Source organism: Falco naumanni, chromosome Z, assembly GCF_017639655.2.
Source record: "Falco naumanni isolate bFalNau1 chromosome Z, bFalNau1.pat, whole genome shotgun sequence".
Taxonomy (NCBI): domain Eukaryota; kingdom Metazoa; phylum Chordata; class Aves; order Falconiformes; family Falconidae; genus Falco; species Falco naumanni.
In genome coordinates this window covers 13014203-13041166 of record NC_054080.1, presented here as the reverse complement: position 1 = coordinate 13041166, position 26964 = coordinate 13014203, and the positions used below count along the sequence as shown (strand labels likewise).

Below are 26964 nucleotides of genomic sequence, written 5' to 3'. Positions count from 1 at the left end.
CTTGATTTTAACTTGGAAAGTGACTGTGTGCAATCCCAGTCAGCGCAGTGGGACCACAGGGCTGGACTCCCTTTGCAGTGCAGGTACTAGCATGGGCAGCTGTACAGCTTCAGTGCTGGCCTCTAGCAGCTGACTGTGCAGATGAGCTTGGCTCCTTGCTCTGTATCCTCTGGTCAGTTTTTCATTACACCTCCCAGTTATTTCCCTTCAATTTTTAATACTGGTGCATCTTTGTCAGCTGGAAACATGGTGAAGGCTTCAAAAGCTGTTGACACAAGTCAGTGGGTAGCAAGACTTTGAGTTACACCAAGAAGAGTTTTTCTGATCCCCTTGACCCTGCAGAAGCACACAAGGCATTGACCCATTGAAGGGTGCACAGATATTTGTTCAGCAAGTATTATAACATTATCCAAGAGACAATAAAGCACTGCAAAGGGAAACAGAAAGTTAATTTCTTTTTGTCCAGTTACATGCTTTATGTCAAGCTCAGACCAACCAAATGTCCTTCAGGTAGTAAAGATCCATGATCTGAGCCCAGATTTTACAACCCAGGCCCTTTAGCAAATGAGTCTTACAATAGAAGTAGTAAATCAGGCATCAGAAGGTCAGACATTTGGTATCCCGGCTCCAACCGTCATCAGCAGATATTTTAAGAAAAGTACCAGATCAGGTCACACCTACATCCATAAAGTAAGTCTTTTGCCCAGTGTTCCTCTAAAAGCTTTGAGAAAACAGAACTGTAAGGCACTGAAACCATAAAATGTAATGAAAGTAGGTGGGCCTCCCCTGTGTGAATTTGTGGGATCCTTTTTTCTTTTTCTTTAAATTTTTTCATGCTTTTGACATCTGTAGCCTCCTGCACATGTAGTGGCGCCTTGTGTAAGATTTTTTGCTTCCTTGTTGTTAAGTTCATTGGGGGCCCCTTCATTCCTGTGTTGGCAGAAGCAGTGAATAATTATCAGCCCCACTAAACTCTGAGTAAAGTTAGAAGGGTTGCCAGTGAAGCCAAAGAGGATCTCACAGTCCCAAAAGTATGAACTATGCATATTTTTTATCATAGAGAGAGATACTTTTATCTCATGTGTAAGATTCTAATCTAACATTTTATCTCAAGTTATTTTAAAAATCTTCTTGCTAACAGATAATCCTTTGTCTGGAGTGGCACAAAAGGGCAAAAGTGTAGTAGCAGCTACTTGACTGTATGGTAGCTGTCCAAGGAAAATATTTGTGCAAGTCTTGCTGAGTCAGGATATGTTTCCAAACAGGCAGTGTGTCCCTTTCATTGACAGGATTTATCTCATGCAAGCCAAATCCAGTACTCTGCTGCCCTGAACACCCAGGGAAATAATGCACCTTGTTTGCAAAAGAGACAACAGTGCTGTTCAGCACAGCATACAAGTGTCAGTGCCATGTCTGCATGCAGTGTGTTACACGCAAAATAGATTGGCCAAAAACTTTATTGTTTTGTCTAGACAGGTGCCACCTGGTTCCCAGACAGTATTTCACAATTTTTCACATCCCAGATTAATGAGAGGACAGATCATTAGCATGCTTTGCTGTTGACTTGAAGATCTCACATGCAAGACATACAGATACCAAGTCATCTTGTCCGTTCCCCTGCCAGTCCACGACTGTCGGACTGCAATGTGCTACTGACACCAGGCAATAAATCAGGCCAGTTTCTCTTGAAATGGAGCCGAGCAGCAGCCTAGCAGCTTGCGGATCCTCTTAGCAAACCTCATCAGGACAAGTAATGACACCCAGAAGCAAGTGGCTTTGCATTGCTGGAGGTTTTGATCTGAACATTTTGTACAGTCCTCGCCAGGAGCTCTTTCTAAACAAGGCAGAGCTTCCCAGCCCCATGGAGACTTGCAGCCGTATCACACGTCAAGCTCCCACGTGGGGCAGAGTAGCGCTGGTCTGAGCAGAGGCAGCCAACATCCCACCAAAGGAGTAGTGGAGACATGCACCTTGTTTGTCAGTGCTGCCCACCCCATGGACACGCACCTGCCTGGACCCTGCAGTCCGATGAAAGCAGTGCAGCATGGGGAGGCGTGAGGTTCAGGCTGTTGGTTGGAAAAAACAACAAAGAAGTGTGCTGAAGAAGGGAAACTGCCATTGAAGCTGTAAGAAAAGAGCAGGACCAGGCACAGGGCAAGTAGTTTCTACTTTCTGAGGCCCTTGATCCCTACTGTGGGTGTGTGATGCCTCGCTCACACTATCCAACTCAAACGGAACAAAACCCAAAAGACAAAACCACCTATCAACTAAGGAGGAGCACATATCCAGTGTTGTAACACCTTCGTGTTGTGCATAAACTGATAAAAAAGGCTTGCTTATCTAAGTTCTCCATACAAAAAACCTATGTGACTTCTAGGGTATAAAATCTTGGCTTCAGAGACCACTCGATGAAGCTGCCTCTCAGCCAGCCTGAGATTCCCTACCACTGTCACGCTGTGCTTTCCCTCTGAGCAGGTCATATGTGTATTTACTTTCTTTTGCTTGTAGCTTACTATAATGTTTTGGTCAAAGCTGTAGTCTATTTCTTTACCTTCCTGTGTGTTGTTTATTTTAATACTATCCAGGGTGATCAACATATGATCACTGCCTCCATTATATTACTAGGGATAGTGATTTGGCTGTGGGCATTTATTTATAGCATTCAAGAAAGCAATCACATTAATCACACTGTGAGTCCTAGTGCTTGTTTGCACTGCCCAGACCCATAACCAGTGAAGCGGATTCCCTGCTCTGAGCAGCAGGTGGGGAGTCTGCCAGGTCACGACAGGAGGAAGGGAGCGGAGAGGGGAGCAGGGCTGTCCTGCTGCTTTCATTGAAAGGAGCTCAAGATGTGGGGAGTTCAGGGTCTTGGACCACCAAGACAGCTCACTGTGCTCCAGAACAAGAGGAACGATAGCAATGGCACTGGGAGCAAATCCCAACCAAATTTAAGTGAATTCAGCACAGAAATGAGCATGCCTGGGGTATCGCATCTCTCAGGAAAATGGCATGTTCCTCCGGTGAGGAACACCCTGTTCCCTGCTGCCCTTTACATGCACAGGTCCTATGTCATCCTGCCTGCTCCCAGCCACCCACGGGAAGTTCCCCATTTTCACCATAACCAAAGCCCTCCTGTTCTCCAGCGTCACTGCTGTGAAGTTAGCACCGCTTTAAATAAGTAGTTAAATATAGCACAGCATGAGCTCACCATTCAGAGGGTGAATTACCCCCATTCATTCATATGGCACTTCTCATTTCTGCACAGGTCCCCTCTTCCATTAAGTTGTTTGTTTACATAAAATTTTGCTAGCCTATATAAACTCCAAAGCTGTAATATCTCTTTTACATAACAGCCATGGGGGAGGGCAGGTAAACATACAAGTGCCTCAACGTGTTCACTCATGCCCAGTATAGCGTGGTTATCTCAAAGTAAACACATTGGCCTATAAATGGCATGAGATTTAAAGCATCACAGCAAACAGAAAAAAAAAATCTTTAATAATCAATTATTTAATTGATGCGTGTTAGTCCAAATTCATCATAAAACATCCTGTCAATCAGCTGCTAATGAAACTCTTCCTTACTTAATCTTAAATTTGCAGGACACTAGAAGATGCCGTGCTAGCACAGAAATATGTCAGTGGTATAGAGCGCAACCTTCACTCCAGGCTACCACCTCCTGCACTGAGAAAATTGTAGGTACTGGCTTTAAGGGCAGCTTTGAGCTCCTCAGATACTACCCATTTTAAGGTAACAGCTGGCCACTGTGCCACCAGTATGGAGAGCTACCTCTAGGGAAGGTTCTTGGCTAAATACAGCAAGACTATATAAAAAAGTGATTTTCTAAATATTTTCCAGTGAATGAGTGCATATTTTCTCTCCTAAGGTTGAGAAACTTGAAAAACATCCATTATATTATTATAGCAGGTTCTATGTCTTTATTGGAGTTGGTAAATTGGCAGGACTTCTCTTTTTTCCCCTTTTTTTCCCTTCTTGCTGATACGTAAAAGATCCTAATTCTGCATTTGACAACCACTGTTGGACTCTGATTTCTTTATGAAATACGAAAGGCAGTTTCATATTTACTTCAGAGCTCCACACTGGCAGCAGAGGGGGTAGCAGCTCCCACATCGCTGTAATGTCAGGGACTTGGCAAAGGCCTGTTAAGACCTCAAGATTCCTTTGATGACGGCAAGATGTCATTATATCCAGCTGAAGATGAGAAGTTTTAAACAGAGTGGAAATGGGTGAAGTGAAGGTTTTGAAAGACACAATGAGAAATTTGCATGGAAGGCTGACTGAAACCTCTTTCTCCCTCCACACAAAGCGTGCTTCCTCACCCTGTCCGTTCCTATACACACACAAACACAAGCATATGCATTCATGAGAACACAAATAAAAGCCAAGGAAAATTAAATAATCCATTACATCCCCAACCACATGTTACTCTCATTGCTTCATTCAGGAGGGCCAACGTTACTGCTGTACTATCCAAAATACTCAGGGTGACTCATGACATTGGGGACATCTGCTTGTGCTGACCAGTTCAGGTGATCTCAGAGAGATTTGGAGGGAGGAGAGCCTGGAAGTGATCACACTGCTGGAGATGACAGATTCTGTCATAAGGTTAACCTTTTAGCCCAGGCTACAAAAATGTGTTTCTAAAGATTCAAAGACCACTTGGTTTTGTGATGGGAAATGAAGATCCCGCTTCTCCTCACACCTTGAAAAAACTTGGTGTGTAAAAGCCAACCTTTTCATTAGGATTCACCCCAACTGAAAGGACTAAATAGTAGCTTTTCCTAGTTCATTATTGACTTTCTCAGTGAGGACTGCATTTACAAAACACTTTTTTTTTTCCTAAGATTTCAAGCTAGACTATTCGCAGAAAACATTTCACATCATATTTGGACCAAAAAAAAAACCAGAGAGAGAAAGAATATACTATATACTTCATGCTTTGCCTAGCTAATAGTAGTCAGGAAGTTCAGTTTTACTTTCCAGTTCTGATTGTCAAATATTTGCAATTAATTTTAAAATAGTTAAAATTCTCATAGACTTACTGAATGAGTTCATGTTCAAGAATCATGCACAGAAAAAGGAGTTCTGACTTTTTAGGTAAACCCATCAGTGACAAACTTTTCTGTGTGGGGTTCTACAGACAGCAAACTCTTTTGACTTTATACTGCACTTCATTCACAGGCACAATCCAGGCACAAACACCAGCAGAAATCAGGAGTGAGACAGATGTCATTCCAATCTTGAGTTGTCTCATTCAGTCTATAGTCTCTCAGTGTGTTCCTATAGCACACAGGTTAACCCATCAAAACCACATGCCTTTGAGCACACATAGTAGGCTAACTTACAAGGGCAATTGCATATGGTATAACCACTGTGATATTAAAGCTGTAATAAAGCTGTTTCAATATAATGAAATGCATCCATTTTCAGAAACAAATCCAGTGCTGGAGCAAGAAGAGAACAGAGAGATAAGACTTAGTATTACCCTTTTCTGATATCCCTTTATTTTATAAAATATTGCATGCATGAATTACACAGTTTGGGATAATAAGAAATGTACATCTCTGTTTGGGTTGTCTTTCAAAGCCATCATTCATGAAATGCACAACAAACAATCACAGAATAATATTTATCAGATACCCTTGGAGAAATGAGACCAGACAGTTAAATTTTGTCCACAGTGTGTTTGAGAGGCAATCCCTCTAAACCAAATCTGATCACGTTGCAGGCAATGTCTAATCGAATACGAATAGAATTTAACATGTATGTTAAATGCAACTGTTAAATAGAGTCATGGGAAACTGGGAGGATTTCTGCACTGTTTAGTTGATCAGATTTCACATTATGTCATCCAGGATAAAGCTGTATACACGCTGCAAATGATCTAGTCAGGGCACTTGCAGAGGGAATGGGTACATCAAATGTGCTGCAAATCTCTTCTTCTCCTCAGGGTTCTCATGCAGTGCCACTGACTGCAAGGCTTCCTCTGCCATCTGTGGGAATGGGAACCGAAGCACCAAAAATATTCATTTCTGGTTCATGGTCTTTCTCTATATGAATTATAGAGCCAAATTAGAGACTGCAAAATAGTTTTTGTTTCCAAACAAATTTGTGAGTAACAAATTTTCCTTTCTCTTCTACTGTCTCACAATCCCTGGGTTTATTCCAATCCAAAATTTGAATTATGCTGTAGTTAAACAGAAAGTGTATAAGTTTCTGGAGTAGCACACCATATAACATACACTGAAGAAAGCAGAAGTCTCAAACAAAAGGATGAGAAAAGAAAGCTGTGAAAGAAGGCAAATTATGAAAGCAATTCAACCTCCAGCTTTTAACAGGCTGAGAAGTCTGTAACAGGAGGAAACTGAGGCTAAAATCCAGCTAATACACCAAGGCAGCAGAAGGTCTGTCTACCATTCAATACTCAAAGAACATCATGATTTAGGGACCTGGATTGTGATGCAGGAGCGATTATCATCCCTGGAGAACATGCTGCAGAGAGCTTCTCTGTGAGTTGATCTTGAAATTATGTCTTTCCTCTTACAATGCAGGAAGCATTTTCCAACCCAACCTGCAGTCACTTACTACCACACATTTTGGTGCGTGTTTATAGTGCAAAGGCTGCAATACTGGACAAGGAAAACTGAATTTTCCACTCGTAACTGCAGGCCCACGTTGACCTGAACATGGGGTCACTGAGATAAGAATTTGGGCTAGGAAAGTGCAATGAAAAGGGCTACCCTTCTGAGTTAGTGGAAGTCCTTCTTCCACAAAGTGAAGGAAACTTCATAGCATGTGACATTACAGGCACATAACTTCATCCCACATGAAAACAAGAAGAAAACCGTGATTGTGGTTTCAAAGCAGTCTAGCTGGGGGAAATGGAGAGCAAGCAACTGAGGAAAGCATTGGGATCCTAGAAGGAAGAAAAGCAGACTGTTCTTTAGACTGTAAATGAGTATGTTCACATTAGCATATGCTGCAGGTTTTGCCACCTGTTCTTGCGCCCTTTTCTTGGTTTAAGAGACTTGGTTGATTCAGAGGAGGTGCTGAGTACCTGGACTCACACCGCTACCCACGTACAAGGTCTGACCATGCCCTCTCTAAAAAGAGTGGCAAAACCCCTGCTTCCACAAGCACTGCAAGGCTCTTGAATTTACATCTTCCGTTACAGAGATGGAGCAGCTGCTGGACTGTGCAGTGGGGCTCAGCTTGGCAGAGGCTGCAGGCACCTCTGCTCAGCTGGGGATACAGCTCACCCCCCATCCATTCAGACTTGCCTCCTCAACCCTGCTGCTGCAGCACAGGGAGGACAGCCAGGTAACTGACAAAACCTAACAGAATTCAACAGTGAGGACTGTGAGCGGTCATAATGTGGTAACAGGAGCTATGTAAGGATCTCCAGTCACTATTTTATTTAAACAGAGGGCTTTGGGGTTCTCAGGGGGAATATTTTTTTAGTATCTAAACCTCAGTAAGCTCTTCTGTCATAGTGGCATGATGGTAGAACTGCTAAATGAGAAAGATAGCACAGGTCATTTTGTGCTCACTGTGCAGATATCCAAGCATTTTTAGCATTTCAACATTTTGCAGGCCAAACAGAGCTTCCTCTTTCTTCCCACAGTCTTGGGTAGTTGTGAGTTCTTTGCTTCAAGTGAAATTGACACCGGTGGTTTGAAAACACTGAACTATGCTCTTATGGCCACAACCAGAATGAACTATGCTTATTTAAAAAGAAAAAAGAAGAAAATAACCTTATGATGTAGCAGACAACTAGCTCACATTACAGGAAAACAGCAGAAGAAGGTGCATGCTTTCCAGTTTTGTTCTTCACAACGTTTGGCAGAGCTTTGCAAGCCTACCTTCCAGAGAACAAGGATACTCCTGGTAGCCCTACAGAAGGCTGCTCTTAACTGCTGTTTCTTGAATAGACTTAACCAGTGTGTCCCAGTTATGGAAGCCACACCAACTGCTCACTCACTAGCACTCTTCTTGTTCTGCCAGGATAATGCACATCCCTGCCTCTGGCTATATTTCATATCAGTGATGAGGCTCTGGGACAACTACTTCTCACAGCCAAAGGAACTAACCAGTACAACCTGTCCTCAGAGGAATATAATTTTCTCTGGTACTGAAGCATCCATCATATTAGGAGAACTTTTAGCAGAGAAACAACATTTGGTGTTTGGGGATGGGCTGCGGACCATGTGTAATGAAGGCAGTCTCATCTTTGCCCCACAGATGAACAGTCTACAACATTTCTCGTGTAGAGTGTGAACACACCCTTTTCCACCTTCTCCTAACTGGCAGGTTGTCTCTGAAGGCAGCTGATGGCAGGATTCCACCTTCTTTACTTCTGCACCTGTAAACTGCAGCACAAGGAAAGGTGGCCAGCAAACGTTGTAGTAGGAGCTCACAGGGGTTAGGAGCTACTGTCAGGAAAGGAAAACCAGAAACAGGAGGCAAAGGCTGGAAAGGAAAAGGACAGAAGTAAGTAGCATAACGTGCCACATTTCTGCAAGAGGGGCTGCATTTCTTCCTGCTTTGGATGCAGTTAGGACCATCCTGCAGGCAGGCAAAGGCAAACAGATACAACTCAGAGATCTACCAGGTGCGGGACCAGACCTTTGGCCTGAATTTCTCCCTTAACACCAATTGGCTTTGTTGCAGGGGAAGGCTTTGTTGCCCTGAGGCTGCAATTCACTGAGGCAAGTTTTTGGATGAGATCTTAACAAACATTAAATGAACCTCGCTGCGGATTTTCCACTTTTGAAAACGTTAAGGCTCCATGCTTGACAGGAGTTTGCCTGTCCATGTAACATGAGATGCAGGCAGCTGCCAGTGGTCCTGCAGGCTCCTCTTTTTACTCTGTCAGTGTTATGTTCATGAGTGTCAAAGAGGAAATGGAAGTTAAAAGGAAAAAGAAAGTGCCCTATGGCTTCAGAAACATCCTTTTTCTACAAAAGGAAGTAAGTACGAAAAATAAAATAATAACAATATCCCCAAAAAGACTGATTTCTGCAATCATTTGTTTGGTTTTTTTTCAAATAATACTTGAAAACATTTAAGGAAGGGAGGGAAAAGGTGAACGCCAGGACCATAAATGCAGAAGGATATGGAGGGACCTGTGAGGAAGGGAAGTGACACCAGCAAAATGTTGGTTTGCTTTCCCTGGGGAACTCTGCTCCTGGAAATGCCTAACGTAGGTAATGAGTTGGCACAGCCACCACCCTCACCAAACCCAGTTGTCTGGGTTTGGTGGCCAGGGGACAGCACTGTCATTTTGGAGGTACAGTTCCACTCAGGGAGGTATAGCCCACTGTAGTAGGGTGCAGTCCACACTTCTTGCTTGGCAAAGGAAAAGTTGTTTCTCCTCCTCCTAAAGCAGGGCTTTGTGTAGAGCTGCTGCTCAGGACCCCACAGGCTGGTCCGAGTCAGCCTGGATGGGTGAACCCAGGGACGTCCCCAGGTGCACCCCTCAGACTGACGGGGTGGCCACAGCCCTCTCGTACATGCGCTCCAAGATGCGGTGGATGCTGGCAAAGCCTGGCCGGTCAGCAGGCAGCTTGCTCCAGCAGAGGCGCATCAGGTTGTAGAGCTCCAGAGGACAATTGTCTGGGCAGGAGAGTACGTTCCCATCCCTCACATAGTAGATGACCTCTTCATGAGCCATCCCATAGTAGGGCTGCATGCCATAGGAGAAGATCTCCCACAGCACCACCCCATAGGCCCATACATCAGACTCTGTGGTGTAGCGGTTGTAGAAAATGGACTCAGGGGGCATCCAGCGGATGGGGATGGCATCATTCTCATTTGCTTTGTAATAGTCAGCCGAATACATGTTCCTTGAGAGACCAAAGTCGGCTATTTTGACTACCATGTTCTCCCCCACCAGGCAGTTCCTGGTAGCCAAATCCCGGTGGACAAACTTGCGCTCAGAGAGGTACGCCATGCCTGCAGCCACCTGCTTGGCAATGCAGAGCTGGCTGGTGCAGCACAGCGCCAGGGGGTTGGAGAGGCTGATCCGTGCATCCAGGCTACCCTGCACCAGGCTGCAGAGGTTGCGGGGTGAGCGGTCACGCAAGTACTCATTTAGATCCCCATATGCCATGTATTCAAAGAGCAGGCACATTGGTTTCCCAACAGCACACACACCTGGAAGAAGATAGACACAACACACCAGTCATTTGGGTAGCAAAGTGGGCTCTGCTGTGCAGAACCAAAAAAACCCAAAAACACTTACACAAAGGGGAGACTTTCAACAAGGCATGATGGGACAGAGAAAAAGGTGAAGCATGCAAGTGCCACCAAGTTTGCATGCATCCCTTTGTGTCTTTGAAGCTCCTTCACCAGGGATCTAATGCTGAGCTCTGTGGGAGATGCCAATAAATCATGCAGTTGCCTGATTTGTCTGGACATCCCAGGAAAAAGATATACATTTGGACCTATGATTAGTTAAGACCCCAATCCTGCTTAAGCTGGCATTAATATAAGTATTACCTCTCCCCGGGTGCAACTGGAAGGACAAACTTTAAGAAAGTAACCTTTATCATTCTGATCCCTGTACCTCTTAATTCTTTTGTTTGTTGCAATTATAATGATACGGATGTAGGGACTACACATATGCAGGAAGACTTCAGGAGTAATCACAAGGGGCATGTTCAAGACTTCAGTGGGTTATCTGAAATGCAAAGACATTCCCACTACAACTTCTTCTGGATTTTTCTTTTTTTTTTTAACATATCATGCAAAAAAGTGTTTGTTGCAGAAATTACTTTTGGCATGACAGATACTCAAAAATTAAAGAAAGACAAATTAAAAACAGACATCAGAAAGGAGACATTTGCCACATCTAATAGATGTAGAACCTAGTCCCAGTGAAGGACACATGCCTGACCCTACATCAGCTTTACCTGGGGCCAGAATCAGTACAGGACCCCGCTCCCATCAGTTTTACAGAGCATACAGTGATATGGCAAAAAATATTTGTCTGCTTATTATTAAATTGCCAACGAGCAAAACCCAGCATTTAAAATGTATGTGTTTTGCTTTCTTAGGGCCATCATTTAGCAATGGTTCATCCAACTTATTGTGAAATCTGAAATTCTTGTCAATGACCTAATACTTGAATCTTTGAGGAAAAACAGATAACTGTTCCCAGTGTGATAAAATCAGGATCTGACAAGCATGAGGAGTGTATGTGAAAGTTTTATCATCTAAGCTGTCTTCAACAACATGGCTGTTTTCTCCACACTCCCACAATATGAAACCAGTTTGTTCCTGTACCTTTGCCCTTTCCGGACCTAAAATGTGTTGACAATAAACACAATGTTTATTTGAGTTTGGGGCATTTCCTGCTTTTCTTTTCTGCAGCCAAAGTACTTGTAGCAACCCAGCTTTCCCAAAAATGGGATTTATCTATTTCCAAATTTTGTGGAACCTCCTATTGCAATGAATGATGATCTCAGCTGCCTGTTCACAGGGTTCCAATCTGCACACAACAACTTAAATCAGAATTGCTATGTGAAGGTGGCTAGCAACATCCACTTCAGTCAAAAACTGAAAACTGACTGAATTAAAATTTGGTTAGCAGCTTTCTTAACAGAAGAACGCCCTATTAGCCAAGCTACATCATTAAGACTTTCTGAAATACCCAATAAACCGGGGTTTCCTTTCCCTGGGAAAGGAAGGAAGAGATAATTTTTGCAGTTGCCTTTTTCTGTTTGTTTCATTTTGGTTTTTTAATGCTAGTGCATGTTCAGACATCACAGTTTTAAGTGGGGACCCATAAAAGTAACAAGACTTGTTCCTCGTCTTTTTTTAAGTATCTGAAAAATAAATCACAGCTCCAGGAAGCTCGTGCCTTCCCTGAAGATATCTGTGCCAATGTTATTAAACTGGAAGCAGAGCTAGGCAGCAAGATGGTCAACAACGTACTCGGTGCAGGACAAGGAGACTTTATTACAATGCAACATCCTTTTCATTCACACAACAGCATCAGACCTGCATTTTGACACTTGTGACAGACATTTCAGCAGAGCATGCACTAGCACATCGAAAAGCTCACCTCTTTTGCAAGAGGCATCTTCTCTCACAAAAGAGAACAGCACTGCCATTTGCATTAAGCGCCAAGCCAGTCAAGCATGTGTGTTTGCACCTGCACCCCCAACAACCCCACAGCGGATTTGCAGAAAATGGTACCCTGTATGTGGGCATTCAGATACCTAAAAGTTTGACGATATTCGGATTGTCAAACTCTGCCATGAGGGCTGCCTCCCTCTGAAAGTCAGCCTGCATGTCTGCAGATGCTTCTTCCTTCAGCATTTTCACTGCCACCATTGTAAAAGGCTCATATGGCAGCAGCCCTGGGGCCCTGCAGGAAGAGAGGAGAAAGGGAAGCATCAGTGATGGATGCATATGCACACTAAATGTAGGCTCTGTTTCTGGTGCAAATGGACAGGCTGACAGAAAAAAAAGAAAACAAAAATGAAAAAGTGGAAGGCCCCAGCATCGAATGAAGGAACATGAAAGACCATCTTCACCTCTTGGGCATGTCTGCATTGCAAAGTACAGAGACATTTAATTTACTTGAAGGAGGCTAAACCCAATATAGCTTTTTTTTTGGCCACTGCTCTTTCTGCATACAGACTGTTCACCATGATTGGTAAAGAGATAAATAAATAACAGGGTGGTGAGCAATAGCATCTGCCTGGGTTGGTGTCACATCAGAAACTTCATGGAGGTCAGGATGGACTCTTCAGTCCAAACAAGTTGCTTTTGAGGTGTCATGGCTGAGCTTACCAGACTTAAAAACAAACCTATTATATATTAGAATGTTGAAAGAGCCTCTTTTCACTGTGTTTTGTCCCATGCCTGGCACAATGATGGTATTGGTACATCTGGCTACTATTAGAGTGAAAGTAACAATTATAGTAAGCATGTTTCCCTGGTTTTGTAAGGAAAATACCCTTTTGCCACTGTTCTCTGTGTGTGTGTTTGTATGGCATATGTGTGTGCCTGTAATTCAACAAGTTATTATAAACCCGTGAGCTAATTTCAGCTGAATTTAATGTGCTGGAGCTGAGGTCTAGGAAACAGCTATGCTCCTGCAAGTGGAAGGAGATGACAGGACAGAGGGGACAAAGTATACGCGTGTCCTGTCTGAAGAGCAATGTAACGTGTGAATACACCCATTTTAAGACACTGGTGAATCTTCATCAGGAGCTTAGGGACACAAATCTATCAGAAACAAAGCCTCCTGACTTAAAGCGATTACAGGCTCTGTTTTCTTATCCGCGGGTCACTGTGCCCTCAACAAGTTTAATTACATGGGCTTGCCAAAGATTTAGAGGTAGCTATTGCCAAAGAAGAGTAACTTTCCACTCTTCAAAGATGTGTCAAACCTCAGATGTCCATTTTGTTGCCCACGCAAATTCTTCCCAGGGGTCCTGCAGTTAAAATGCACTCCTTACAGGTAGCCAGCCAGAGCCCATGGAGAGCGACGTGCATTTACGTGTCATGTTACTACGCTAGCCCAACTGCCCACCATTGCTCAAATACCAGGTTATTTTACTGCTCTGTAGCTCCAAGAGGAGGTTCCGATTTCCAAAGCAAACTTCCAGTTTCCTTGTCATCTACTCCAGACATATGGCTGTCACAACAGTTGCACTTGGACGCTGTAAATGTCAAATGTCAGAAGATGGCAGGGTGCCCATCAAGAAAGGAATCTCACAGGTGGCCAGATCACAGCTGAGACACTTGGGTGAGGAGGTCTGGCAAGCCAGAACAGAGAAGCAGACTCCACACTTGTCTACTACTGCCTTCATTACAGCAAAATGTCTTCCTTTTTTTCCCCTGTGCTGGCAATGAGTTTCCAGTCTAGTAGGAGGGGAGAAATAGTGGCATCTACCAGCTTCTGCCTAATCTCACTCCCTGAGCAAGTCAGCAGCAACTGTCTGCAGAAACCGGTAGAGCATTTAAAAGTAAAATGAGGAGAGTCTTTATCTCTTCCAAACAGCCTCATTGTAGATTACCACTCATCACTGGCTAGCAAACCTAGTGCAGACCTAGTGCAGTGCCAAAGCAGGGGCAGGCACAGCTCTGTTTCACATTCTTGGAAGAAAGAAACTCACCCCAGGCTAACGCCTGAAGTACATCTATCCCTCTACTTCCCATCCATCTAGTCTTCACTGAAATTCTGTAATGTAAATTAACCTAAATGTAATTTAGGTGAGATTAAGATGCACAAAGCCTTCTAATGGGCCTTCAGGCAACAGCAAATAATTTCATCCTTGGTAACTCATGTGTTAACTCAGCCCAGTTCTTAGCAGACCTGGGAAAACCACACTGACCCACAACAGAGACAGACTCCGCAGTCTTGGCAGAGAGCTGTTGAAGTTGACCCCTTTGGTGTCTAGAAGACAGTCTTTGCACAAAGGGCTAGGGGGCACATCTACGCAGGAGCAGTGGGAAGCTGCTGCTTTTGAAATTAACCAGGAAAATTCAGGCAGCAGATCAGCACGTGGCGTCCTTTCTAGAAAACAGGTAAATGTCTTCTAGAACTGGGATGCATCAACAGAAATTACCTTGGGTATTCTCTCTCATTATTATCTAAATGCTTATGAGAAATGTCCACGGTGCACAGGATGGACAGCAGCTGTCCTTGCCTTCTTCACCACCAATGGATTTGTACAACACTGGCAGCATTTGGCTTTTAGGTACCTGCCGTTCAGAGAACTAACCAGCAGTGCAGTTAGGGATTTCACCCCAAGCCTACCAACAGAGAGTCTGTGTCCTGTCCCACATTTTCCTTAGCATCACATAGCTTCCATATTAGACATTAAATGATGCAATTAACACCTACTGAGGCTGGTGGAGACCAACCTTTACCCTATCCTTCGAAAAAAAATTGTATGTGGGCAGGACAGTGCTCTGAATTGCTAGCGGCTTGTTCTGTTGTGGTTTGGAGAAACACGCTTTGCATTTGGAAACAATATGAGACTTCTGTCTGAGAAATTCTGACCTTAGGAACAGCTTGTCACACGCAGAGATGATGAGGTGTGCCTTTGCAGTGGGGACCTAGCAGACTGCTAAAAAAGACCCCCATACCCAGGATTTTAGGCAGTCCTGGGCCTTGGGCTTAGCCTGGACCATACAGCTCCAGCTCTGAGAAAAAACTTGCATGCTGGTCTGTGTTGAACTGTACAGGGCTGGTGCTCCACTGGTGGCACGTGGGGCCAGCATGGTCTTCCCACAGGCAGAAGACCCTAAGTCAGCTGGCACGACCCAGTTGGGACAGACCCGAACAAGGTCTTGAGTCTTGCTTTAAGAACATCTTAGGATAACTGGTTACTTCCTCATCCTTTCCACTGTGAAGCTGCCCCCAGCGAAGATGGCAGCCTCTCAGGAGAAGCTAGTAAATGATAGCCAGACACTTCCTGTCCTAACATGTTGCTTGACCCAGGAGTGAGTAAACACTGAATCAGGACTCACAGCAAGCCAATTGGCAAAGGCATCACTGGCACCATGTGCATAGCTGTGTTTACAGGAGAGGGAGAAACGTGAGACCAGTAGAAGTAAGAAGGTTGCTAAACTTAGCTTGAGATGTCCATTTAACACATGTAGACAAGTACATATTATCCATCTGAGATGGGAAGGCAACAATAGTTGTGATTGTTGCAAACTGGAGGGATACACAGCTGGCACTACTGGATCAGCAGTCTGCGCTGATCTGCCAGCGGTGCACAGAAATGCCGTACCTTAAATTTTTCCTGGAAATATAAGGCCTTGAAGGGACTTTGACAGAGATATTAATAAAAATAAGGAAGCCCTTTAGAAGCAATATTTCTGGGGCTCCTTCCCCGAGCCACAGACAGCGGACATTTCTCAGGGTATGGTACTCTTCACTTTGCAAATGCTGGCTAAGAAGATGTGTTGCTTCTCCCCCCTTTCCTTTTTCTCCTGGTTTCCACTAAAAATAGCAAAAAGGTTTAATTAAAAGAAATTGCAGCACTGGGAGGGATGAAATCCACATGAAAGGTCTTTAGACCACTTTAGCACTTGCTTAACCCAGTGCTTTTAGTAACACTTGAATGCCCTTTGAGAGTTCCTGCTTGATGTGGGTGAGAGTCATTTCCAGCCCAGAAAGGTCTGTGCAGCACTTAAATTATAATGAAGATCGCAGTGCAGAGTCAAAGACTGCCTGCCCTGCTTGTGCACCCACGGTGTGGTGAAGACGCCTGCTGTGCAAGCAGGAAGGTGACACTCTGCAGGGTGGCATCCCAAGAGTTGTGCTGAGGTTGGGATGAGGGCTGCACTGTGTTCCTGCATTGGTTAGTGCGCAGCGCCCCGAGCGCAGCTGTGACACAGTTCCTGCAGCTTTGTTCTCGTTTCAAGCTCGGGTGCATTCGACTTTGCCATCCAGGCTAACAATCAATCACAGGCTAAGTGTCTGCAATTTTCCCACTGCGTGCCCTTCAAACTTTGTTATTTTTAGCCCTCTCTGTATTAATGAAAAGTATGCCTTCATCTCTTCCATTAGAAAAAATGCATCCCTTCATTAGAAAAAAAATCCATCAGAGCTATTGAAACTGTTTCCCTGCTCTAACACATTTAACCTGTGCATAACTCATTTCCTAGCAGATACATCAACAGCATAACTATAAACATTAAAAGTATCTGAAATTATGACTGCATTTTGCAGGACAGTCCTTAGGGTCCTTTGTCTTTGAAGTCCATGGGACCAGTTCCACCAGGCAGGTCTTGGCCCAGTGGGACTTTGATACTCCCCTGGGTTTTCTGAGGTCGTCATACACTACTCCAGATAGAGCTACAAAATCACCCACATCCAAGACTTGTTAACTGTAAAGGACAAAGAAAACTATCTTGAGTAAACATGAAGCTGGACAGTCTGTCCACTTTCCTTCAAGAATTTGGGGGTGAGACTTTCTGAGGAGTAAAGTACTGGCCAAAGACTGTCCTGAAGAAATTACATGCTCTGTCAAGGCTAACTAGACACTCTCCATCCACTTCAGTCTAGGCAGCACTGGGTTCATCTCTGGGATTTTCAATGAAACATTTTTCACATTTGAAGAAGTGTATGGTCTCACATCCCATGAGATTTAACAGAACTGGGATCTCATCTAATATCTTCAATTTAAAACAGGCAATGATGGCTGCAAACTCTAAGAATAAAAAATGAGTAACTAAAGGGGGGACACACAAAAAAATAATGTTGGCCTAAGTAGGTTGGGTATTTAGGAGATTTTTGGTTTGGTTTGGTTTTGCCACTGAATCAAATGGAAACCGTGTCAGAACCTAACTGTAGCATGACATTTATAACGTAACATTGCCCTCTGTGGTAATTACTGACCAGTGTTGTCATTATAATGAAGGATACCACACACAGACAATTTGCAAGTACTGGGAAATGCAGGAATTTCACAATAGGTCACATGTCACAGGCAATACTCTTGGCAAAAACAGTGATGATAAATTTAGGTAAGCTTTTACACCAGACTTTGGTATGTCAGTAAGATTACATATACTAGAGAGAAGAACAGGAAAGCCATTTGTAACAAAAGTTTAATATCAACAGGAAGCAGTAGACAACAGGAACAATTATTCAAGCTTGAGTGTACTGTTTGGTACACATGCATTTGATCTTGATCTGAGTAAATGAATAAATGATTTCCAGTGCCCAGATAAGTTGTTGTCCAACTGCCAATTTTTCCCAGGTACCTCCAGTTAAAAAGGACTCATACAGGCTGCTTACCTTGCTTGGAAGACTCTCCCAAATGCTCCTTCCCCAATATCTCTCACATATTCAATGTTGTTCCTGGGATACTCCAAGCTGAGCAATTTTGGATTGAGGAGAAGGGGCATCCGCTGGTACATCGGGTTGGGATGCAGCCGGTCCAGCAGGAGTTCGGAGGGCAGAGTGGTGAGCGTTGGTGTCTCTGAATCTCTGAAATGACAGAGCAGTTTTCAGTCAGTGTGTGCACAGCCTTTAACTGGGAGATAACTATCTATGCTTCCTCCAAGGCTAGTTTCTTCAAGGATGGAAAAGGGAGGTGCAGCTGAGCTGTTGAAAGAGCCTTGCAACAAGGTGTCATGCCATGTCCCCAAAACAGTCACCAGACCAGCATCTAGTCTGCCACAGGGACTTGCCAGAGCTTGCACTGAGCTGCCACAGGCAAAGGGAGGGCTGCTCACACCCTACCAGGCATTTGCAGGACTGTGCTCTCAGAAACAAACAAGTCCTCTTTCAAAGCAGAATTTGCTGCCTTAAGGCCCAAGCCTTACCTTTTTTTGGTTTTCCACTGCTTTCTCCGACGGCAGCAAACCAGGGTGACAATGCCGAAAATCACAACCAGGGCAAAGCTGGAGATGATTGAGATGACAACAGTCATGGAGTATGTAGGGGAAAAGGTAGGAAGAGGGGGAAGATTTGGAGTCTTTCCATTTGGTTTTCTTGTTCCTAGTGATAATGAAGCTGTAACGCAAAACAAATCAGAATGTTATGCCTCTGCTAGTTTATAGGGCTTTCTCTAACAAGTATTTACAGAGTCAGACTGATGTCCTGGAAATTACTGACATTACAGATACAGCCGTATGACTGCACGAGAGGACTATAGTAGGGAAGCCTGGTTTGTAGGAAGCAAAACCCATTCTGGTGCCAAATGCAAAAACCCAGGATCTGGTGAAGACCAAGACAGAGTCCCCAATGTGCTGCAAACACAGTTCTGGTAAGGAATGTTTGCAAGAGTTACAGGTAAGAGTTCACATCTAATGATCTCAACAGTATTCAAATATAGTAATGTCTGCAGAGAGAAAGATCAATGGTCTACAATATAGACCACAATGTGTTATCATGTGTCCTAAAAGGAATCTGCAGGAAGGAGAGTAAGACCAAGTAAGTACACAGTGATACTTTCCTGAAATATCCCCTTGCCTTCAACAATTTGCATCTGTGTCTTTATGGGGCAAATATGGTAAACTAGTGTAAAATACATTTGGCTGTATCATTAGAAAAAAAAAAAATATTCAGGTACCTACCTGCTGAGTACTTTCTGTGACATTCTAGAAAATACTAATCTGTACATGCAATGATCAAGAACAGAAAGAAATTTAAACTGTTCTTTTTAAGGCCAGTACTAGTACTGACTTGTGTTCCCTTAAGTTCACGGTACCCCTGTGTTCTGTGCAAGCATTCTTATTTCCAAACACTGAAATTCAGAAACTGTTCATCTTGAATGAAAAATGTTTCAAAAATTGTTCTGTTTTTTGAACAAGAAATAACAGAAAGACTTAGTTTCAGCATCACAGAGCAAAGATGTTTCCATCTTTTTCAGATTTGTTTTTAGTTAAAATAGTTTTTTATTATTGAAAAAAAACTGCCAGAAGCAAAACAGCTTTGGAAAATAGCCCAAAACCCTACTTTCCCCTCAAAACGCAGTGTGGCAAATCCATTTTTCATAATAAAACAGGAAATTTTATTTCATCCTTTGGCCTTATAATCTGGGGCAAGGTGCTCAATTTGCCTGTCTTCATTTTTCCGTCTTTAAGGCACATGTTATACCTTCTGATAAAAGATGCTGAGTGAACCCGTGAGAAGAACCAGGACTGGCTGAATCCAGAAGACAGAACAGATTGGTGAGGCCTTGAGCACTCGGGATGCAAACACCTTGCACGGCCCCAGAACCACCACTGTGTCAGTAACCATAAATTGCAATTGCCTACCATCTCCACAAGGAGACACGCTGCAGTATTCCCAGATCACAGATGGGTCTCTTGTGTAGCACCAGGGACGTTCGTTCTCACCTCCTGGGTTGCGGCAGTAATTCTCAGCATCAGACAGCTCAGGGAAAACCTGAGGAGTCCTCCTGTGCAAGTGGGGAGCCTTGGGAGAGGAGGCAAACTGGATTAGCGTTTTGGTGTAATTTTTCCTGCTGGTGTTAGTAAAACAAAACAAAACCAAGCAGCAAAGAAAGGCAGAGGTAAAACAGCCTTTCAGTAGTCTGTCAGAATGACAGAGAACATGTCTTGCTACAGGAAGGGAAACTTGCAGATTGAAACAGGAACAGAGTGTGAAACACCAGTGAACTCAAGAATGATGGCAACCTGTCCCCTGCTTAGCCCTTCCACTGGGAGTGGGCTGCTCAGCTCTGGGAAACTCTTTGGAAAAGCAGACCTCAAGCATGGCTCTCCATTTGGCGGGACTCACACTGATTCGTACCTGATCACTCCACTTCTGGCAGGGAATACCAGAGGCTGTGACGTTGGCCCAGCCCTGGTAAAACTGGCCATTGCCTCTGTAGCAAGTTCCTGGAGGAAAAAAAACACCAGCACGGGGGTCAAGGCATCTACAGACCATGCCCTGCAGCAAGAACTCACAATAAACTTCATGTCATTACATGAGATCATGAGGCAATTAGCAACAGATCTGAAATGCATAGAAGAACCAGACAACGGCAGGCAAGGAACTGCTTAGCCTCCTGCACATACTTAAATGGATTTTGACCTCAATACATAAGATCAAATCTGGTAAAATGATCACATCAGTTCCAAAGAGGGAACTAGAGCTCTTTCAGACTGAGAAAACAGGCCATGCACCTGCAATGGTTGTGTTGCACTTACCCAGTCCACAGCACTTCCACACAGAAAGTACAGAATAGAACCACAGTGAAGCCACCCATGCCAAACCAAGGCAGAAAGCAAACTGCAGCACTGGTTGCATGATTCTCAGCCTGCACTGTTACAGAGGTGCTAACAGGAAGACACCCACATTCCTGGGGTAGGTAGCAGAGGGCTGGGATTCATAAAGTCCCATGGTGGTATCTCTCCTCCCTGCCTCTGTGCAGTGCTTGTCCTCTTAGACTGAATGTTTGGAACCAGCTTATGTTTTCCAGCATGCATGCATGCTACGTGTTTTAACTTATGTTCACAGATTGTCCTGTTTCTCCTGTAGGAGGAACATAGTAAATGCATCATGATGGCTACCTGCTCTTATCTTCTTGCATCACCCTCTGTGCTCAGGATGGCAGTTATGAGTCTTTTAAAGACCCTTAGCTTTCTGAACTTTCACCAGGCACCAGGAAGTACACATGGGTGACTAGAAACCCATAACAACATTTGCTCCAGGTGAGTGAACTCAAACATAAGAACAAGTTCTTGTAGTCCAAGGTACCCAAACACCTCAGTATAGGAATGGCCATGGATGTCACAAGCCATTTAATCCACCACAAATGCAAAGTAAAATGCTCTAACTTGTACTTCTTTGATTGATATGTAAAGCTACCATGTTACGTCTCACATCCGCAACAAGCTAGCAGCCCCCACATGATGAGAACTTGTAGTTCTGTAGAGGTGTAAACTCTTGTTAAGCTGCCCTGGAACATAGTTGTGTGTCTGAGCTCAGCATTTTAAATGTCTCACAATCAGAGGCAAGGAAAGCAATGATTGAGTACTAACCAACATGAACAAAATTTTGCACACATCTGAAATAAACATTAGTGTGAAATCTTAGAGGAGCCATGTTGAAAACTTTAGGGGCAACAGCAACACTGAGGAAGCAACCTGATTCCATAGTGGCCTGGAAAATGTAGATGCTCTCATACATGATCTTACTACAATGAGGACAGAGGGAATAAAAAAGGTGGCCCAAATGGTCTTTAATGACTAATTTTGATGGGCAAGCTAGAAAACATTTTGGTTCATGCTTCCCAAACCTTTGTGCACATAACAGTGGGAAAAAAGAGGGGCAACACTGCTAAAATGTTACTGTTATGTCTCCCTGATTCATGACTGAATAGTGCACATCTGTGCAATGCCACCCTGGGAAAATACTATGAAAGCTGAACAAAAAGGTCACGCATTTACACAGCAGATACGGGCCATGTCCTGAACTTGCAAACACCCAAGAGGTGGCTGAAACCATTCTGTGAATACACCACTCATTTGCTGGCATTCCTCTCTTGTGCTTCTTTCCCTAGGGAGAAGGTAGCTGCAGTGTGGTCTGTAAGCGTTGGGCAGCAATGCTGGAGTGCCCATGGGTTGCTGAAGTGCCTGTCTTCCAGGTGTGCAGCACCAAGCACCTGGGGCTTGGGTGGTCTGGAGGAGCCAAGGCCTTCCCATAAAAGAAAATTCCCCAAAATTCTTGATTACACTTTCTTTACTTTCTCCCTCCATGCAGCACTGCCAGATCTGGAGACTCAACCTGCTCAGAAGCATGGCAGGAGGGAGGTTCTGCCTTTTTCCAATGGGCCAAGTTCAGTGGCTGAGCTTTAAACTTTTTGTATGTCAGCTGGAAGACCTGGGTGTGTATGTTTCAGCCATGACCAGCAGCAGGGCACGAGACTGACACAAGTCAAAGCAGCACTGTGAGGGACAGCCAGGTCTCACCATTTGTCGTGGTGGGGACATGTGAGAAACAGCCAGGCTTCAGAGATGATTGGGAGAAGAGTGTTGTGGCATTTTGGGTAATAAGGTCTTGCAAGACCAACCTGACATAGGTAAGCACGTCATTAACAGCATATAGGGCTGGAATTACCTTGATAGCAGTTTCCCCATGCCTTGGATGTGAAAGGTCAGGCATTCCCTGGTAATATAACATTAATCCAGCCAGCCAGGACCAGAGCAAACCACAAAAATACTGTGCAAGATGCATTCTCAAGAAAGAATATCATGCCCACCTCTAGAAACACAGAGTCTGGAGCAGTCTACTTACTGGTTATATTCTCCTTCTTAAAATCTGTAAAAAGACAAGACACAATTAAGGAGGGGTTTTCCAGGATTTAATATATCTGGATGCTTGTTTATGAGTGTGCTATGGGAGAAAGTTCCCTCCCAGTGGTGCTTAAGCAGCTTATTTCCTTTGCAATGGCACCTGAATGGCAATTTTGACATCATTAAGACTGATTTTGGCAATGAGATTGTTATGACCCTCTCAATAAGGAGTCAGGCCTTATTTACGTAGGGGATTTTTCCTGCAGCTCAGTTGAACAAGACAGGCTGATGCAGCTGTCATAGTTCTGTGCACAGGCACTGACAGGATGGTACCCAACACCAGACTTTAGTTGTAAATTATGGATTACATCCTTCCTCCCACTTCCCTTACTAAGAACACAGCTCTCCAGACAACAGGCATCGTGTGCCACCTTACCAAAGAAAGGGATGCGGGTGCAGGTGCTGGGGTCCTGGTGCAGGCTGGGCAGCCTATTGCATTCAGGAAGATTGAGAAGCATCAGTCCTGGCTTGTAAATCCCCTTCTGAGAGTTTTCCTCCATTGAGAGCCATTCCTTAAAGCAGTAGAGATCCTTTACAGCAAGGCAATTCTCTCTACATTATTTCGCAAAAAACAGTGAAATACAGCAGTCAATGGCTTGTTAACAATGGCTGCACTTCGCAATGGTGTGCAGGGGTTACGCAGGCTGACAGAAATCCGTTACCAGGGCTACACTTCTTTGAGCCAGACTGTCTGGCTCATGTACCATAAAGGAAACTGTATAAAATGTAACAGGTTCCTTTAGGAAACCCACAAAGCTGCACTTTTAATGAAGCAGGGTTATGCTCAAAACATAACACACACCACAGTCTGTGAGGAGTTCATTCGTATCTTTTCCTACAGATTTATTGCCATCTTCTATTAATAAACATTATGTCTTGGAGTTATCTTAGCTTTTTTTCAGTACATTCTAAAAATCTCACCTGTCTTCTGCAAATTGCACATTAACATGTCATCTACAAAAGACAGGAGGTGAGCTGCAATTCTTAACCTTTTTAAACGAAATATTTGCCTGTATTTTTAACCTCACAGAATCACCCATCCAATTCTATTCTTTTATCCACAAAAAGTATTCAGTTCCTTTTTATCTCTCAGCTGTGTGCAGCAAAATTCTTACAGTGCCTGGTAAAACAAGATACCTAACTATCTCCTACCTAGTGTATTACCTCCATTTACCTCCATAACATGTGAAATATTCACTGACAAGAAGTGCTTTGGATGTTTGAATGTTACTTAGGTCAGAAACTGTTCATGAAGAAGGACAGAGCAGAAATACCTGCTCTGGGGGAGGAAGACACTGTACCATACTGGAAAGTTTGAGAAAAGTTTGAGAATGAAGATTTGTTGCATGAGTGAGTCAATTTATCAGTGATTTGCTTATTTATGTACTCGTTCGTGAGAGGATGAGTCGCAAAACCATCTTTGAGGTCATGTGCAGAGATTACTTTTGCTGAGCTCAGCTGAAGTCCTTTGCAGATCCACATCCTTCCCAACTGTCACACAGTGATGCAGAAAGGTACAGCTGGGGTCTATGGTGAAGGTTTCAGCCAAATTCAACACCTCCTGTGTTGATGAAGTCTCTCTACTTATACAACAGCTTTGGCAAGAGCATATGGCCATGAGTTTTGGTAATGACTACCAACACCGCAAACCCTCCAGCGTGCCTGAAGGATGGAAGCCATTGGGAATTCTACCAAGGCAGCAGCTTTTCTGCAACTGCAGTGGATGCCCTTCAAGTCTGCAGGCTGAAGCCATTAAAGCCCAGCTGCCCCATGCTTGGTTTTAGCCACTGCTGCTTTATTCCTTCCTCACTTCCATAAAAGCCAGGATGCAGCCAGATGGTGTAATTTATCTTTTTTATGTTAAACAACATGTGGAATAGGAATGACCTTCTGAAGTAAAGAAATGTTTAGCTAGAAAAATGAGAAAATCTTGCATTTGAAACACTGATTGACACTTGGGAGATCTGGATTACATTAGCTGCCTTCAGTCCTGAAGCCTGAGCACCCTTAAACAAGCTCCTTATTCAGTGTGCAATTGTAAAATGCAGATTGTTCCTCTGCAATCCTGTCCGCTCCAGCATTAAAGGCAGGTTATCTTCACCCACGAACCCATCCCAGGCATGTGGCAAGGCAGCCAGAGGGAGGGATGATTAGTCTCCTTGAGCTGGGTTCATACCATCATTATAACACTTAATCCTGACCAGCAAGAGCTTGATGAGATCATATGCAAAGATTGCTTCGGATTATTATTAGAAATCTTATGTCATGTAAATGACAGATGGACAAAGAATAGTAGTAGCAAAAGAGAACAAGTGGGCCAGTAGCATTTTAGGCACCACAAAGAATTGTTTAAGAGGAAATGGAGACACACAGACCTGACCAAAGTGAGAAATTTCCCAACACGAGTGCCCACTGCAGCCTGGTCACTTCACATCAGCAGTGGTTGAAACAGAAATTGAGGGGATTTCTTTTGCCATCACAGAAGCAACCAGTGGTAAAAGGCAGATGTCATCAAGAATTCTGGGATGAGATATCACTTTCCCATTAAAATCAGAAAAACTCTAATTTTAATCAAATTGCATCCTAATTCACTTTAAGTGGATTTTTTCCCCATGTTGCTTTCTTCTGTTTCACTTCATCTTGTTTAACCTCCTAATTATTTTTATAAAAGCTTTATTCAGTCTGCTTGTCAGTTGTTATTCTTGCTAGCTTGCTTCCAATCCAAAATTAACATAAAAAATGACATGGGGAGAGAAAAAGTGGTGCAGAGAATAAATAACAAGACAAAACCACATGGAAATATGTCAAGGGAAATACGTCCCTCAAAAACTGGGAGAATTCTCTGGCCTCTGAGATAGATTAAGTATTTCAGCTGAAAACTGGCATAGTCTAGCCAGTTTCTGCAGAGAGGTATGAAGTTGTCAGTTAAAAACAGATAAGATAAATAGAAAGTAACCAAGGCCATGTGAAATGTGTTCAAGAACCCCAAAAGGTCTCAGCTGTTCAGAAGTACATATTAAATGTCTGACTTATCACAAGGAGTATTGGGTTAGGGCTTTGCAAGAACTCTTGTCCAGCTGAAGTCTTCTGGGAACAGGAAACGGGAAGGATGCCATGCCAGGGCTCTTGTCATGAAGAAAGCTGAATTTAAATCGGCATTAAAATCACAGGGAAAAATCATTACAGGGAAAAAAACATAATGCTGGCTTGTGGATTTGAAGAAAGATGATGTCAGGCAAGTCCATTAAGATTTAGACATATTTGCAAATGATATGCCTGTTAGCTCCAGATCAAGTGCAGATTTATGCTGATTTATGTCACTCTGACTTCAGAAGTGCCCATGAAGTGCAGGCCTTCAGACAAATCACCATGAGCTCTGGTCCTGCAGAGTCACTCATGAGCAGAGGTAAATGAAGCAAGACCCAGATCCCCCTAAAATGCCTCATGGAGTGCTGTGCAAAATCCTTAGCTGACAAATGTGCTGTGCATGTGTGGCTCAGATATAAATACTGTCACACATCTTGAGAAAAGGCAGAGAGATCATGTACTGAAGGGTGCAATGACAAAGAGCAGAACAACAAGGCAGCAGGGAGGAGTTTGCCAGCAAAAAGCAAGTTTCAGTACTTGGCCGCACAATTATCTGTGGATACTTGCACATAATACTTCTTTCATACGATATATGCAACTACTGTGCTAGCATAGACACCAAACAGAGAACATAATGTATTATCAAGCTTCATACTGGGATTTTCCTCTGTCCCTTCATTTTAGAGATACTGAAGGAGGACCAATCAGAAAGGTCCAGATTGTGAAGACAACATGTTTCTGATTGTCCTAAAAAGTCCCTACATAACTGGAAAAATAATTGCCAGTAAACTACATCTGGCCCAAGTCCAGCTGGAAGCATGCTTGCCATGTCTGCAGAGAAGACTTGTATTTTAGTTGAGACACTAGACTTGGGACTGCTCTCCTGATAAACACAAATCTGAATAATCTGTTTTAAGATGTGGTTCAAGGAGGACAAGAGCAAAGTCCTGCACTTAGGCAGGGATGTCAGCTGCCTAAACATGAGATGGGTAGTGACCAGACAACAGTCCCTCCAGGGCTGAAAAGGGATATGAATCAGTTGTGGCCGGCAGTTGTGTTAGGAAAAAAGAA

At 43.6% G+C, this 26964-nt stretch overlaps 1 protein-coding gene across 2 annotated transcripts in view; it reads right to left on the bottom strand.

The window, feature by feature from the left end:
* Positions 1-9499: 9499 nt before the first annotated feature.
* The window catches only part of MUSK (muscle associated receptor tyrosine kinase), a 54174-nt gene continuing 36709 nt past the window's right edge, over positions 9500-26964 (bottom strand). Inside the window, exons 10-17 of one of the 2 annotated variants that reach the window (XM_040580392.1) lie at positions 23183-23358; positions 22748-22771; positions 20258-20346; positions 19762-19921; positions 18325-18514; positions 17795-17986; positions 12246-12394; positions 9500-10176 (exon numbers count right to left, since the gene is read on the bottom strand). In XM_040580392.1, the coding sequence (XP_040436326.1) occupies positions 9500-10176; positions 12246-12394; positions 17795-17986; positions 18325-18514; positions 19762-19921; positions 20258-20346; positions 22748-22771; positions 23183-23358 (1657 nt within the window). Of the gene's footprint in view, positions 10177-12245; positions 12395-17794; positions 17987-18324; positions 18515-18643; positions 18666-19761; positions 19922-20257; positions 20347-22747; positions 22772-23182; positions 23359-26964 lie in introns of both variants that reach the window. The other variant, XM_040580393.1, reaches the window with a different exon arrangement.